Below are 15,013 nucleotides of genomic sequence, written 5' to 3'. Positions count from 1 at the left end.
GGGAAAGCGCGCAGGTGGGTGAAGGATCCTCTTACTCCACCCCACGCCCACCCACTGAGCCCCTCTTCCGCACCTAAAGCCCTAGCCCCAGGCGCAGAGTACCCAGCCGGGGTGGGGTGGCTGGTGAGCAAGCCGCTCTGGAGAAGGTTATCTATTGAAGGCTGCAATGTGTTACTACTACTACTACTAAGTCACTTCAGTCGTGTCCGACTCTATGTGACCCCATATACGGCAGCCTAGCAGGTTCCCCCGTCCCTGGGATTCTCCAGGCAAGAACACTGGAGTGGGTTGCCATTTCCTTCTCCAATGTGTGAAAGTAAAAAGGGAAAGTGAAGTCACTCAGTCATGTCTGACTCGTAGCGACCCCATGGACTGCAGCCTACCAGGCTCCTCCGTCCATGGGATTTTCTAGGCAAGAGTACTGGAGTGGCTTGCCATTGCCTTCTCCGTGCAATGTGTTAGGCGCTGGAAATAGCAGTGAATAGAAGAGAGATGGAACTTATATTCTAGTCAGGAAAGAGGAAAGCTTGAGTAGAATATATGAAAATCCCAGCAATTTCACTCCTAGATATATGTCCAACAGAAATGCATATGTGAACCTACATGTTCATCGAAGCACTATTTGTAATAGCCCTAAACTGGATACAATCCAAATGTCCATCAATAGTTGAATTGGATAAACAAATTATGGCATAGTCACACGATACAGGGGATACTATACCACATTGAAAAAGAATGAACTGCTGCACCCGATAAGGAAGAATCTTATAAACATAATATTGAATGTTGGAAGACAGATAAAAAATTCATACTGTATGATTTCATTTATAAAAAGCATAAAGAAGTTATCTATAATGTTAGAGTCAAGATAGTGGTTACCCTTGGGGAATATGTGTGTATGCTACAGAAAACTACAGAACACTACTGAAAGAAATTAAAGAAGATCTAAATAAATGGAGAGACATTCCATGTTTATGAACTGGAAGATTTAAATTATTAAAATAGCAATAGTTCCAGAACTGTCTATCAATTCAACATAATCCCTGTTAAGTTTCTAGCTGTCTTTTTGATCCCTGTATCATATCATATACAAAAATAACTGAAAATAGATCATAGATCTAAACTAACAAGGTGTTTTAAAAATTCCTATGAACAACCAAGGAATTCAGAATGACCAAAACTAACTTGAAAAAGCAGATATATAGGCTTCGTAGTATCTAATTTCAAAACTTACTATAAGCCTATGGTAATCAAGACAGTATAGTCCTGGATGGACATATAGATCCATGGAATTGAATTGAGAATCTGGAAATCAACCCTCATATTTATGACCATTGTTATTTGCCCAGGTTGCTACAATAATTCAGTGGGGGAAAGAACATTCTTTTTAGCAAATGGTGATAGGACAGATGAATATTCACGTGCAGAAGAATGAAACTGGATCCAAATAACATATCATATACAAAAATAACTAAAAATAGATCATAGATCTAAATGTAAGAGCTAAAACTAGAAAACTGTTAAAAAAGAAAATCTTCATGTCTTGAGTTAGGAAGTGGTTTCTTAGATTTGCACCAAATGCACAAGAAAATAAACAACAAAAGAAAATTTTGGACTTGATCAAAATTTAAAACTTTCGTGCTTCAAAGAGCAGCATCCAGTAATTCAAAAGACAACACACATAATAGGAGAAAGCACATGTATATCATATATCTGAAGAGACTTGTATTTATAATATATAAAGAATTCTAACAACTTAATAATGAAAAGGGCAAAAAATTGATTAGACATTCCTCTGAAGAAGATATTCAGATGGTCAAAAAGTGTCTGAAATCATGTCCAACATTACTAATCATCAAGGAAGTACAAATAGAAACTACAATGTGATGCTATTTTACATCAGCAGGATGGCCATAATAAACAATTCAAGACAACAGCAGATGGTGGCGAGGATGTAGAGAAAATTATAAACCTCATACACTGCTGGTGGGAATGGAAATCCTCTTACATAGTTGGTGGTGCAGCCACTTTGGAAAACAACTTGATAGTTCCTCAAAATGTTGAACATTAGAGTTACTAAATGATCCATCAATTTCACTTGTAGTATATACCCAAGAGAAATGAAACATGTTCACAAGAACTTATAGCAGCATTATCCATAGTACCAAAAAGTAGAGACAACCTAAATGTTCATCAATTAATAAATAGATAAAAATGTGGTATATTCATACAATGGAATATTATTCAGCCATAAAAAGTAAAGGATTATTGTTATGTGTTACAATAGGGATGATGCTTGAAAATATTATTCTAAGTGATAGACATCATTTCACAGAAGGTTACATATTATATAATTCCATTTATATGATAAGTCCAAACTAGGCAAAACTATAGATACAGAAAGTAGATTACTGGTTGCCTAGGGCTGGGATGTTGCAAGGGGGAAGGGGGAGTGATAGCTATAAGTGTTTCTTTTGGGTGTGATGAAAATGTTTAAAATCGATTGTGGTTATGGTCACACAACTCTGTATATAGTAAGAATCTCTGAATTGTATAAATTGGTGAATCTCAATAAAGCAGATATATATTGTATCTATCATGTATCAGAGAGTGATAAGTACTATGGAAAAATATAAAGTAGGGAGGGAAGATAACAAGGCTGGGACTGAAGATAGGAATTTTGTTTTCTTTTTTAGTTTTTGGCCATACCGTGTGGCATGTGGGATCTTAGTTCCCTGATCAGGGATGGAACCTGCATCCCCTGCCTTGGACAGTGGAGTCCTAACCACTGTACCACTGGGAAAATCTCTGAAGGTTGGCATTTGAAGTAGAGAGATCATTGGTAGGGTTCACTAAGGAGGTGATATGTGAACAAAGATATTCTGAAGGCAATGAGGGAGTCAGGCAATATTTAGCGAGGAGTTTTCTAGGCAGGGCCTGGCTTTGGATCTGGGCTTTGTTGATGCCCATATGTATGACCTTGGACAAGTTACTTAATGGCTCTATGCTTCAGTTTTTTAAATCTGTGAAATAGTTCCTCCTATTTTCTATTAAAATGACTAATGGTATCTATTTCAAAAGGTTATTATGTGAATTAAATTAATAATTAAAAAGGAATTAAAGCACTTACAACAGTATGCTGACACTAAGAATTTTTATTAGCTCCTACTGCAAGCATAAAAGGGCTTGTATTCTATCATGAAACCATGCCTGCAAGGTCAGATGAATCAAGGAGGCCAAGTGCAGCTGGTGTGAGAGGGATAGCTTGCAATGAGTAAGAGGAAGATTGCAGGAAACCGGGAGAGGGCCTGTGACTTTTATGCTGGGAGATGAGAAATCACTGGTAGGTTATGAATGAAGGCAGTGTTGTTTTAGTTGCTAAGCCATGTCAGACTCTTTGCCACCCCATGCACTGTAGCCGCCAGGCCCTTCTATCCATGGAATTTCCCAGGCAAGACTACTGGAGTAGGTTGCCCTTTCCTTCTCCAGGGGATCTTCCCCACCCAGGGATAGAATCTCCATCTCCTTTATTGGAAGGCGGATTCTTTGCTGTTGAGCCACCAACAGTATCTGACTCATTTTAACACCAGCACTCTGCCTCTTGTGTTGAAAATAGACTAGGATGGGCAAGGATGCACTGCAAAGAAACCAGTTCTGAGCTGTTTAGTAACGCAGGCGAGAGATGTGGTGCTCAAAGTGGTCAGATTCTGGTTCTACTTCTGAGACAGAGACAACTAGTTCTAGTTCTATAGAAAAATTGGATATTAAGTATGAGAGAAAAAGACTGCGGTTTTAACCTGATCAACTGTCAGAATCCAGCTTACATTATTGTGGTGGGCTTTTTAAACTGTTTATTTTATAGTTAACAGGTGTGGCGTGGGTACTAGTAGGCGATAGGAAGTGGGAATCAACGTTTCAACTTTGGACATGATAAACTTGAAATGTTTATTGTCCAAGCAGAGCGGTGTTCAGCAGAGAGGTTCACAAATATTTATTGAAAACCAACCTTGTGCCAGCATCTATTCTAGGCTCTGGAGGTAATTGTGAGAATACTGGCAAAGTGCCTCAGCTAATGGTGAGACAGGTCATAAGCAAATTGGCAATCAAGCACAATAACGTATGTAAAGTGGCTCTTCTGAGGAAACACAATGTACAATTGCTATCGTTGTTTATAATATTCAGAACATAGCAAGCCAAGAAGACGGGCGGCGTTGCCGGTCTACGACTGCCTCTTCTTCCCCATCGGTAGTAGCCAGATAGCCCACCTCCAAATCCGGCCAGACCTCCAGCGGCAGCTGAATGGCAGCATTGCGCAAGCGCAGCCTCAGTCTGGCTTCCTAGGAGACGGACTGGGAAAGTTCCGGCGCAGGCGTAATGCAAGAGGCGGAGGAAGCCTCGTGCCCGGGGATGGGGCGGGGCGGGTTCGGAGTGCGCCTGCGCACAGCGAGCTCTCGCCAGAGGAGCCGCAGTCTTGGGTGCGCCGAGGTGGTGTTTCGGTAGTCTCTGACCCGCGTCTCCCGCGAGCCCGGCGTCGTTGGACTGCACCCCGGGCTGGGACGTCCGCGGGGCACGGGAGGAAGCCGCAATGCCGGTGAGGAGAGTCACTCAGCTGCTGGGGTTCCTCCTCATCTCTGCGGCCTGGCCGGGTGGCGCGGCCGTTACCATGGAGGCGCGGAGCAGGCGGGCGGCCCGGGTGGAGCGGGGCGGGGCGGGGCCGGGCCGGGCGGGCCAAGCGGTGTGGGAGCCAGGCGGTTGGGCCCGGGCATGTGGGGGTCCACCCGACCCTGGGAGGGGCCCGGAGCAGGCCTTGCCACCTTGGTCGCTGCTGGATCCCGAAAGGCCTGGGGTGCTTGACATAAAGGCGCTGTGCCAGAGGATGCGCTCTGGCTCCCAGCCCTGTTCTCTGGGTAGGGCGTCTAGGAGCGGCCGCCGAGGGTTGGCTCTTGGATGCCCGGTGGGTCTCTGCGTCGCGGAGCCAAGCTCTGGAAGGCAGCAGAGCACGGGTTGTCTGCCCCTGCTCCAGGCTTCTGACTCGAGCTGTCATTCCTCTCGTGGCGCTCTAGCTTACAGTGCAGAATGTATGTCTTTGTGTGTGAGGGGGGTGAGTGGTGGATGGTCGTATGTTCGTCTTATAGGATTTCACAGATTATTATCGTGTGACTTCATAAGGGGGCGTCGTAAGTCCAGTCATGGGGAACACTTCAACTGTGGCCGGTTATTTACGTGAGGGGGTGAGTGGTGGGTGGTCGTATGTTCGTCTTGTAGGATTTCACAGATTATTATCGTTCACTTAATAAGCAGGCGTCGTAAGTCCATTATAGGGTCATGGAGAACACCTGAGCAGTGGCCGGTTGCGAAGCCCTGGGTAATTTATCTTTCTGGGTTCTTCTTTCCTGCATAATTAAACTTTTCCTCATGGGAGTATCAGGATGAAATAAGATAATGCGCAGGAGGCTTAAAGGACAGTGCTTGACTTATAGCATTAAATGCTTAATATTTGTTCCTTGTTGCTTTCTATTTAATTATCAATTTTTTCAACAATTTATTACTGGGCACCAGCCACACTGGTGGCTCAGTGTTAAAGAATCCCTCTGGTAATGCAGGAGAAGCTGGTTTGGTCCCTGGTTGGGGAAGTTCCCCTACAGAAGGAAACGACAACCCACTCCAGTGTTCTTGACTGAAGAATCCCAGGGACAGAGGAGCTTGGTGGGCTGCCGTCTGTGGGGGTCGCAGAGAGTCAGACTGAAGCGATTAGCAGCAGCAGGCACTGGAGATACAATATTGAGCAAAACCGTCCAGGTTCTTGAACTTGGGAAGAGAAAAGCTTGCCCTGTAGGGCAGAGGTGAAAACCACACATATTTACGGTGATAGGACACTTAGCTAAGTGAAGCGGATAGTGGGCATACAATAGATAGAAGCAGACTGGAGAATTGTTTAAATGTTGCCATGTAGGAGTGCTGCTTACAAATGTCAGATACCTGTTTTTTTCAGAGAATCTAGAGATTGTTATTTTAATGAGATCTCTAATTTTTAAATTTTAGCAACTAACTTAAAAGATTTTTAGATAATAGGAGCCAAACAAAAGACATTTGTGGGCTAAATTTAGTCCCTTGACTGAGTACCTGTTTGGAACTTCTCATTTAGATACAGACACAGACTTCAATAAAATAAGAAGCCAAAAAAAAAGTAAAATTGTAACCAATGCAGGAGAAAGAATGGTGCTATCAGGACCTATATTAGGTCAACTCTAGTCAGGGAAGTCTTCCCAGGTGAAGGAGCTATTGAGCTGAGCTCTTGCAAAGTAATCGAAGAGGGTGGAGTATGTTTTAGGCATAAGAAACAGCACCTGGAAAGGAGTGTGGTGAGAGGAAGCATGAAGACAAGAAAAGGCCTAAAAGAAAGCTGGTGTGGCTGTGACTAAGAAAGCCAAGCAGAGTAACTTGTGAAATAAAGCTGGAGAAGTGGACCTGGGCCAGAATCATATCTTACAGCCCATTGTAAGGATTTTGACTTTAATCCTAAAACCTGTGGGAAACTATTGCAGAGAGTTCTGAGTAGGGGAGTGACATAATTAGATTTGTTGAAACTGACTGCCACGTAGAGAACAGACCGTAGGGGGACCTGATCAGATGCAACAGTACAGTTGTTAGTGTGTTTAGTTGCTAGTGAAGTGAAAGTGAAAGTCACTCAGTCGTGTCCGACTCTTTGTGACCCCAAGGACTAGACAGTCCATGGAATTCTCCAGGCCAGAATACTGGAGTGGGTAGCCTTTCCCATCTCCAGGGGATCTTCCCAACCCAGGGATTGAACCCAGGTCTTCTGCATTGCAAGCAGATTCTTTACCAATTGAGCCACAAGGGAAGCCCGTTTAGTTGCTAAGTCATGTCCAATTCTTTGTCACCCAGTGGACTGGAGCCTCCCAGGCTCCTCTGACCTTGGGATTTCCCAGGCAGGAATACTGGAGTGGGTTGTCATTTTCTTCTCCAGGGGATCTTCCCAACCGAGGGATGGAACCTGAGACTCCTGAATTACCAGGCAGATTGTTTACCACTGAGCCACCAGGGAAGCCCAGCAGTACAGTTAGGAGTCTCTTATAATTCGGGACAAGATAATAACCTGGAATAAGGTGGTGAAAGTAGAGATGGAAAGAAGTGTGTTGAATTGATAATCATCTATTCCTTGTGAATGACTGGCTCATGTTTGTTTCTCTGATGCTTAGAAGAGTATCAGAAAGAGTAGGAATTTAATACCTGTTCAACTAAACTGTTAAACTGGATAATAATTGGATTTTATTTAATAATTGGATTGAATTTTAATATAGATGTTTAATCATAGAATTTTAAAGTTTGAAACTTTATGTATACAAATGTTCATAAAGGTAGAGTCATTAAAAAAATTTTTCCAAAACATTTTTTCTCTGCCATTAGGCTTTTTTTCCCGTTTTTCACTAATATAGAAAAAGTAGACCATATGTGAATATATTATTTGATTAATTTTTTTTACTAATGCATTGTGGAAAAGAAAATTGAAAGTCTCAGAGGGCACAGAGGACCTACTACTGGATTCTTGATTAAAGTTATTAACCACATTCACATTTGTTTTTCTATAGGCAGGAAACTCAGAGGAAGTCAGGGACTTTGTGCAGAAAGACAAGTCTCTTATAGATTCTGATCTTCTGCCTGAATAGCATTAACTATAAATGTAAATTAAATTACCTCTTCCCTTATTTGTATTATAAAAGAAACTATTTTTATACCTTTTCATAAGTTTTTCTATATATCTGTAAGATCTTTAATTACATTTAACAAATAATTATGGAGTGTTCAATGTGTGCAAGGCACTGAGGTGGCAAAGTAGCCTTTTCGGGTTTTAAATTTAATCTGTTGAAGGTAAAAGTAAATGTTCTTTTCATTATTTGTAAATATTTTCTCCACCAGATCAATAAATCAGAGAAGCCGGAAAGCTGCGATAATGTGAAGGTGGTTGTTAGGTGCCGGCCCCTCAATGAGAGAGAGAAATCAATGTACTACAAACAGGCTGTCAGTGTGGATGAGATGAGGGGAACGATCACTGTACATAAGACTGATTCTTCCAATGAACCTCCAAAGACATTTACTTTTGATACTGTTTTTGGACCAGAGAGTAAACAACTAGATGTTTATAACTTAACTGCCAGACCTATTATTGATTCTGTTCTTGAAGGCTACAATGGTGAGTACTTTAGTTTACTTTTAAGCAACTTTTTATCAAGTTATTAATAATACCCAGTGAATTCACCCACTGTAATTGTATAATTGAATTGTACAGTTTGAGTTGTAGAAAATACATACAGTTGTGAAACCATCCCCATCAGTTTTATCATCCCCGTAAGTTCTTCTGTGTCCGTTTGCAGTCCTGCCCTCAGCAACCATGGACCTGCTTTCTGTCTAGTTTTGCCTTTCTTTAGAATTTCGTATAAATTAGATTGTACACTATTTTGTCTTTATCTGTTTTCTTTGACTTGTTCAGTTGTGTTCAACTCTTTGCCACCTTGTGGACTGCAGCATGCCAGGCTTCCGTGTCCTTCACTATCTCATCAAGTATGCTCAAACTCATGTCCATTGAGTTGGTGATGTCATCCAACCATTGTGACTCAGACAGTAAAGAATCGCCTGCAGTGCAGGAGACCTAGGTTTGATCCCTGGGTTGGGAAAATTCTTTGAAGAATTCTCCAGTATTCTTACCTGAAGAATTTCATGGACTGAGGAGCCTGGTTGGCTGCAGTTCGTGGGTCTGAAAGAGTGGGACACGACTGAGCGACTAACATTTTCTTTGACTTAGGGTCATCCATGTTGTGGCATATATCAGTAGTTCCTTTTTATTGTTAAGTTTTATTCTGTTACATGAAAATACCACCTTTTATGATCTTTGGGGAGTTGAATGGTTCCAGTTTTTTGGCTATTAAAAATTATGCTGTTAGGAACATTCTTTTGTTAAGTCTTTGTGTGGATAAGTTTCAAAATTTGTCTTGGATAGATACCTCGGAGTGAAATTGCTGTGTCTTGTGGTTTATGTATGTTTATCTTTTGAAGAAACTGCAGAATGGTTTTCCATGGTGTTGACTGTACTTCTTTTTTCCCAACAGCATGGTATGAGAGTTCTAGTTTCTTTGCATTCTCACCAACTCTTAAATTATCATTCTTCTTTATAGCTGTTCTAGAGGATAAGTAGTGGTATCTCATTGTATTTCCCTAATGACTAACAGCATTAAATATCTGTGTACTTATTGGTCATTTATATATCTTGTTGGTAAAATATCTCTTAAAATATTTTACCCATTTTAAAATTTGGTTGCCTGTGTTCTTATTGTTCAGTCATGCTCTTTATATATTGGATTCATATTCATGATTAGATGTGTGATTTGAAACTATTTCTCCCAGTCTGTGGCTTGTCTTTTCATTTTCTTAGTGATGTTTTTTGAAAAGTTTTATATTTTGTTGAAGTCTAGCTATCAGTTTTTCTTTTATCACATGCTTTTTTGGTGACATAGGTCAGAAATTTTTTCCAAACCCAGGACCACAAAGATTTTCTCCTGTGTTTTTATCTAGAAGTTGTAAACATTTAGATCTTACATTTCTTAAAAATAATTTTATTCATTTTTTGGCTGCGCTGGGTCTTCATTGCTACATGGGCTTTTCTCTAGTTGTGGTGAGCCAGGGCTACTCTCTAGTTGCAGGCTTCTCATTGCAGTGGCATCTCCTTAAGCGGAGGTCAAGGCTCAGTAGATGTGGCACATGGGCTTAGTTGCTCCATAGCATGTGAGATTCCTGGACCTGGGATTGAACCTGTGTCTCCTGCATTGGCAGGCAGATTCTTTACCACTGAGCCACTGGGAAAGCCCTCTGGCCCATTTTAATTTTTATATATGATGTGAAGTTCAGTTCAGTTCAGTCATTCAGTCGTGTCCGACTCTTTGCGACCCCATGAATCACAGCACGCCAGGCCTCCCTGTCCCATCACCAACTCCCGGAGTTCACTCAAACTCATGTCCATCGAGTTGGTGATGCCATCCAGCCATCTCACTCTCTGTCGTCCCCTTCTCCTCCCGCCCCCAATCTTTCCCAGCATCAGAGTCTTTTCCAGTGAGTCAACTCTTCGTATGAGGTGGCCAAAGTATTGGAGTTTCAGCTTTAGCATCAGTCCCTCCAATGAACACCCAGGATTTTCTCCTTTAGAATGAACTGGTTGGATCTAGGGTCTGAGGTTTTTTTTTTTTTTCTTTCTCTATCTCACTCCCTTTTTTCCCTAACTGCTTATGGATATCTAGTTGTTCCAGCATCATTTATTGAGAAGACTACTCATTCTTTATAGAATTAACTTGGTGCTTTTGTCCAAATTCAACTGACCACAAATAGGTGGGCTTATTTCTGGATTGTCTGTTCTATTCCATGTCTGTCCTGTTTTAATTACTATAGCTTTGTAAAATGTTTTGAAATTAGGTAGTGTATGTTTTCTAATTTTTTGTTACTCTGTCAAAGTTGTTTTCACTTTTCTAGCTCCTTTGCATTTTTATATAAAAGTTTTAGGAACACGTCGATTTACACACACACAAAACCACCTAGGATTTTGATAGGGATTGTGTTGAATTACTATTCTGACAGTATTGAATCTTCTAATACATGAAAATGATATATCTATTTATATCTTAATTTCTCTCATCAGTATTTGTAGTTTTAATTGCAGATCTTGTACTACTTTTGGTAAACTTTCTTAAGTATTTTTTGATGCTTATTGTGAACAGAATTGTTCTCATAAGTTTCTTTTGGAAATTGCACGTTGTTCATGTATAGAAATGCAATAGATTATTTTAGACTTTTTAAATTGAGATAAATTTTAAATAACATGAGTAAGTGGTAAAGCATTAGTCATTTCAGTCGTGTTTGACTCTTTGGGACCCCAGGGACTGTATCCCGCCAGGTTCCTCTGTCCACAGAATTCTCCAGGGAAGAATACTGGAGTGGGTTGCTGTTCCCTCTTCCAGAGGATCTTCATGACCTAGGGATTGAACCTGGCCACCAGGAAAGCCTAATAAGTTCACTATTTTAACCATTTTACACTGCACAAATTAGGGGGTTTTAGTACCTTAATAAATGCGACCATGTATCTGTTTCCAGAACATTTCCATCACCCCTCAAAGAAACTCTGTACCCGTTAGCTGCTGCTGCTGCTGTCAAGTCACTTCAGTCGTGTCCAACTCTGTGCGACCCCATAGATGGCAGGCCACCAGGCTCCCCCGTCCCTGGGATTCTCCAGGCAAGAACACTGGAGTGGGTTGCCATTTCCTTCTCCAAAACATGAAAGTGAAAAGTGAAAGTGAAGTCGCTCAGTCGTGTCCGACTCTTAGCGACCCCATGGACTGTCGCCTGCCAGGCTGCACCACCCATGGGATTTTCCAGGCAAGAGTACTGGAGTGGGCTGCCATTGCCTTCTCTGGTACCCATTAGCAGTTACTCCCAATTCTCTCTCTCCTACCCTGGCAATCACTTACTTTGTGTGTATGAGTTGCCTCTTCTGGGCATTTCTAATATATAGAATCGTATACCATTTGTTCTGGTGTGTCTGGCTTCTTAAGAACATGATTTTAAAGATTTATTTATTTATTGGCTGCACTGGGTCTTCATTGCTGCACTTGGTCTGTCTCTAGTTGCAGTGGCTTCTATTGTTGCAGAGCCTAGGCTCTAGGGCATGTGTGTTTAGTTGCCCCATGGCATGTGGAATCTTCCCAGTCCAGGGATTGAGCCTGTGTCTCTGGTGTTGATTGGCAGGCAAATTCTTAACAGCTGGGCCATCAGGGAAGTCCTCACATGATGTATCCATACTTCATTCTTTTTTTATGGCCAAGTGATGTTCCGTTGTCTGGATATACTATATAGTTTATTCATCAGTTGATGAACATTTGGGTTGTTTCCATTTCTTGGCTTTTATGAATAATGTTGCTATGAACATTATACAAGTTTTTATGTAGACATACATTTTCAGTTTTCTTAGGTACCTAGGAATATAACTGCTGAGTCGAAAGGCTAACTGCCTTCATGTTCATGTTTGGCAGAAACCAACAAAATTCTGTAAAGCAATTATCCTTCAATTAAAAAATAAAACAGAAAAAAAAACTGGTAACTGCCAGTCTGTTTTCAACAATGGCGATACCATTTTTACATTCCCATCAGCAATATGTGAGATTTCCAATGTCCACATATCTTTGCCAAAACTTGTTATTTGTCTTTTTGAGTGTAGACAATATGGTGGGTGTGATCTCTCATGTGGGAGCTCATGTTTTTCAGCTAATTTTTGTGTATTGATTTTGTATACTGCAGCCTTGCTGAACTTATTATTTCTAGTAGGCTTTTTTTGTCGGGGGATAAACTCCCTAGGACTTTTCTACACCCGAGAGCTCATCTGAAAATAATGACAGGACGGCTTCTTTCTTTCCAGTCTTTCTGTTACCTGAATTGCCATGACTGGAATAGAACCTCCAGTATAGTGTAGAATAGAAATGGTAAGGGGGGACATTTTTGTATTGTTGCTAATCTTAGGGAGAAAGCATTCATACTTTTACCAGTGTGACGTTCTCTGGAGATTTTTCATAGACACTTTACCAGATTGAGTGAGTTCCTGTCTGTTCTTAGTTTGCTGAGAGTGTTTTTCAGGAGTGTATATCAGATTTTGCCAAATACAGTTTTTTTGCACTTAAATTATTTTTAAAAGTTTTTAATATGGTCCATTACATTGATTCATTTTTAAATGTGAAATCGGCCATGCCCTTGATCATGGTATATTATCCTCTTGTATAATGTTAGATTTGATTAGCTAAAATGTTTTAACATTTTTGCAATTGTGGCCATGAGGGATGTAAGTAATGTAGTTTTCTTGTAATGTCTTTATCTTGTTTTGGTATCAGAATAATGCTAGTTTCATAGAATGAGTTGAGAAATCTGGAAAAACTTGCCTAGGATTAGTACTATATCTTCTCTAAGCGTTTGGTAGGATTCACCAGTGAAGCCTACTAGGCCTGGAATTTTTTTCATGGAAATGTTTTTAGCTACAGATTTAATTTCTTTAATGGATACAGGAATACTCAGGTTATGTTTTTTATTTATTTATTTTTTTAGTGAGCTTTGGCAGTTTGTCTTTAATGGAATTTGTTTAATCTACGTTATGGGCTTTATTGGAGGAAAGGTGTGTGTATCAATCCTCTGTTCTTATGTTAGAATGTAGTGATGTAACCTTTTTCATTCCTGATACTGGTAATGTGTGTTCTCTTTTTCTCCTGATTAATCTGGCAAGAGGTTTTATTGGTCTTTTCTAATTTTCTCAAAGAACCAACTTTTGGTTTTACTAATTTTTCTTCATTATTTTTATGATTTTCAATTTCATTGATTTCGTCTTTGATCTCTTTTTTTCTCTTACTTCATCTTTTTCTTTCTTAAAGTAGAAGCCAAAGTCATCATTTTGAGACCTTTTTTCCTTTATAATATAGGCGTTTAATGCTCTAAATTACCCCCTAAGTACTGCGTTAGTGACATTATGCAGATTTTGACATAGTGTGTTTTCATTTTTATGCACTGAAAAATACTTTCTATTTTCCCGCTTGATTTCTGGGTTATTTAGACATGTCTTAGTTTCCACATGTTTTGACATCTTTCTGTTATGATTTCTAATGTAATTCCATTTTAGTCAGAGAACATACTCTGTGTAACTTGCATCTTTTGTTTTATGGCCCAGAATGTGGTTTATTATTATTCAGTGTTGTGTGTGTATCTGAAAAGGATGTATATTTTTGCTGTTGTTGGAGTTTTTATAAATGTCCATTAGGTCAATTTGTTTGGTAGTGTTCAAATCTTCTGTGTACTTAATTATTTTCTACTTGGTCTGTTATTGAGAAGCAGGTATTGAATTCTCTATTAATCTTGTATTTCCCTATGTCATTAAATCTGTCAGTTTTTGCTTCATATATTTTGAAACTCTGTGAGTAGCTGCATAAATGCTTAGGAATATTATGTTCTCTTAATGAACCTCTTTTTCAGTATTAAATGATTCTCTTCATCCTTGGTAGTATTCTTTGCTCCAAAATCTACTTTGTCTGATATTATTATAAACATTCTAGCTTTCTTTTGATTGAAATTAACATGGTATATTTTTTCCATCCTTTTGCTTTTAACCTATATGTGTTTTTATATTAAAAGTTTATTTCCAGTAGGTAGTTGTTCTGGAGGTCACTAAGATCACCCCAGATTTGATGATTGCTAGGAGGATTCATGGGACTCAGCATATGGTTGTTTTTATGGCTTTGGTTACTAGAACAAAAAGGATACTGAAGAAAAGAATCAGCAAAGGGAAAAAGTGCATGTTTTGAAGTCTGGAGGAAATCAGGTACAGACTTTTAAGAATCATCTCCTAGTGGACCCCCAGGATACACTTAATTCTCTTTGTGAGAGTACTTGTGAATGTTGTATGTCAGAAAGCTCTGCAGAGACACAGTGCCCAAGGTTTTTATTGGAGGCTGCTCATGGAGGCACCCTCAGCTTGGCACATGCAAAGATCCCAGACTCTCATAAGAAAAGCAAATGTTTAGTATAAACCACCATATTTATACAAACAGTTTGGGCATAGTGAGTCATTCTTAATAGTCAGGGATTGGTGGGAACCCTTCCTAAATCTGAATTCCCAGATATCAGCCAAAGGTCAATTTTGAGAGCTGGACTTTGAAAGTATAGTTTTCTCAGGTCTGCTGAGTTAGCTGTTTTCTGTGCAGCAGCATGTGACCGTCTTGGGTTTTAGTCCAGTTTTATCTTTGCTGCTGGAGAAGGCAATGGCAACCCACTCCAGTACTCTTGCTTGGAGAATCCCATGGACGGAGGAGCCTGGTGGGCTGCAGGCCATGGGGTCGTGAAGAGTTGGACACGACTGAGCGACTTCACTTTCACTTTATCTCTGCTGCTTAATTAGGGTATTGAGACAATTTCTATTTATTGT

The 15,013-nt window shown here is 40.2% G+C and overlaps 1 protein-coding gene across 2 annotated transcripts in view; it reads left to right on the top strand.

Moving 5' to 3' along the window:
* Window positions 1-4,433: 4,433 nt before the first annotated feature.
* KIF3A (kinesin family member 3A) overlaps window positions 4,434-15,013 on the top strand; it is an 86,130-nt gene continuing 75,550 nt past the window's right edge. For both annotated transcript variants that reach the window (XM_055429518.2, XM_088838836.1), the window contains exons 1-2: window positions 4,434-4,591; window positions 7,939-8,212. In XM_055429518.2, the coding sequence (XP_055285493.1) occupies window positions 4,586-4,591; window positions 7,939-8,212 (280 nt within the window). In that variant the 5' untranslated portion in view covers window positions 4,434-4,585. The remainder of the gene's footprint in view (window positions 4,592-7,938; window positions 8,213-15,013) is intronic.

This window comes from Moschus berezovskii, chromosome 8 (genome assembly GCF_049115385.1).
Source record: "Moschus berezovskii isolate FMDL1 chromosome 8, NW_MosBer_1.0, whole genome shotgun sequence".
Classification (NCBI taxonomy): Eukaryota; Metazoa; Chordata; class Mammalia; order Artiodactyla; family Moschidae; genus Moschus; species Moschus berezovskii.
The sequence above is the reverse complement of the archived record's forward strand: the minus strand, read 5'-3'. Positions and strand labels throughout refer to the sequence as shown.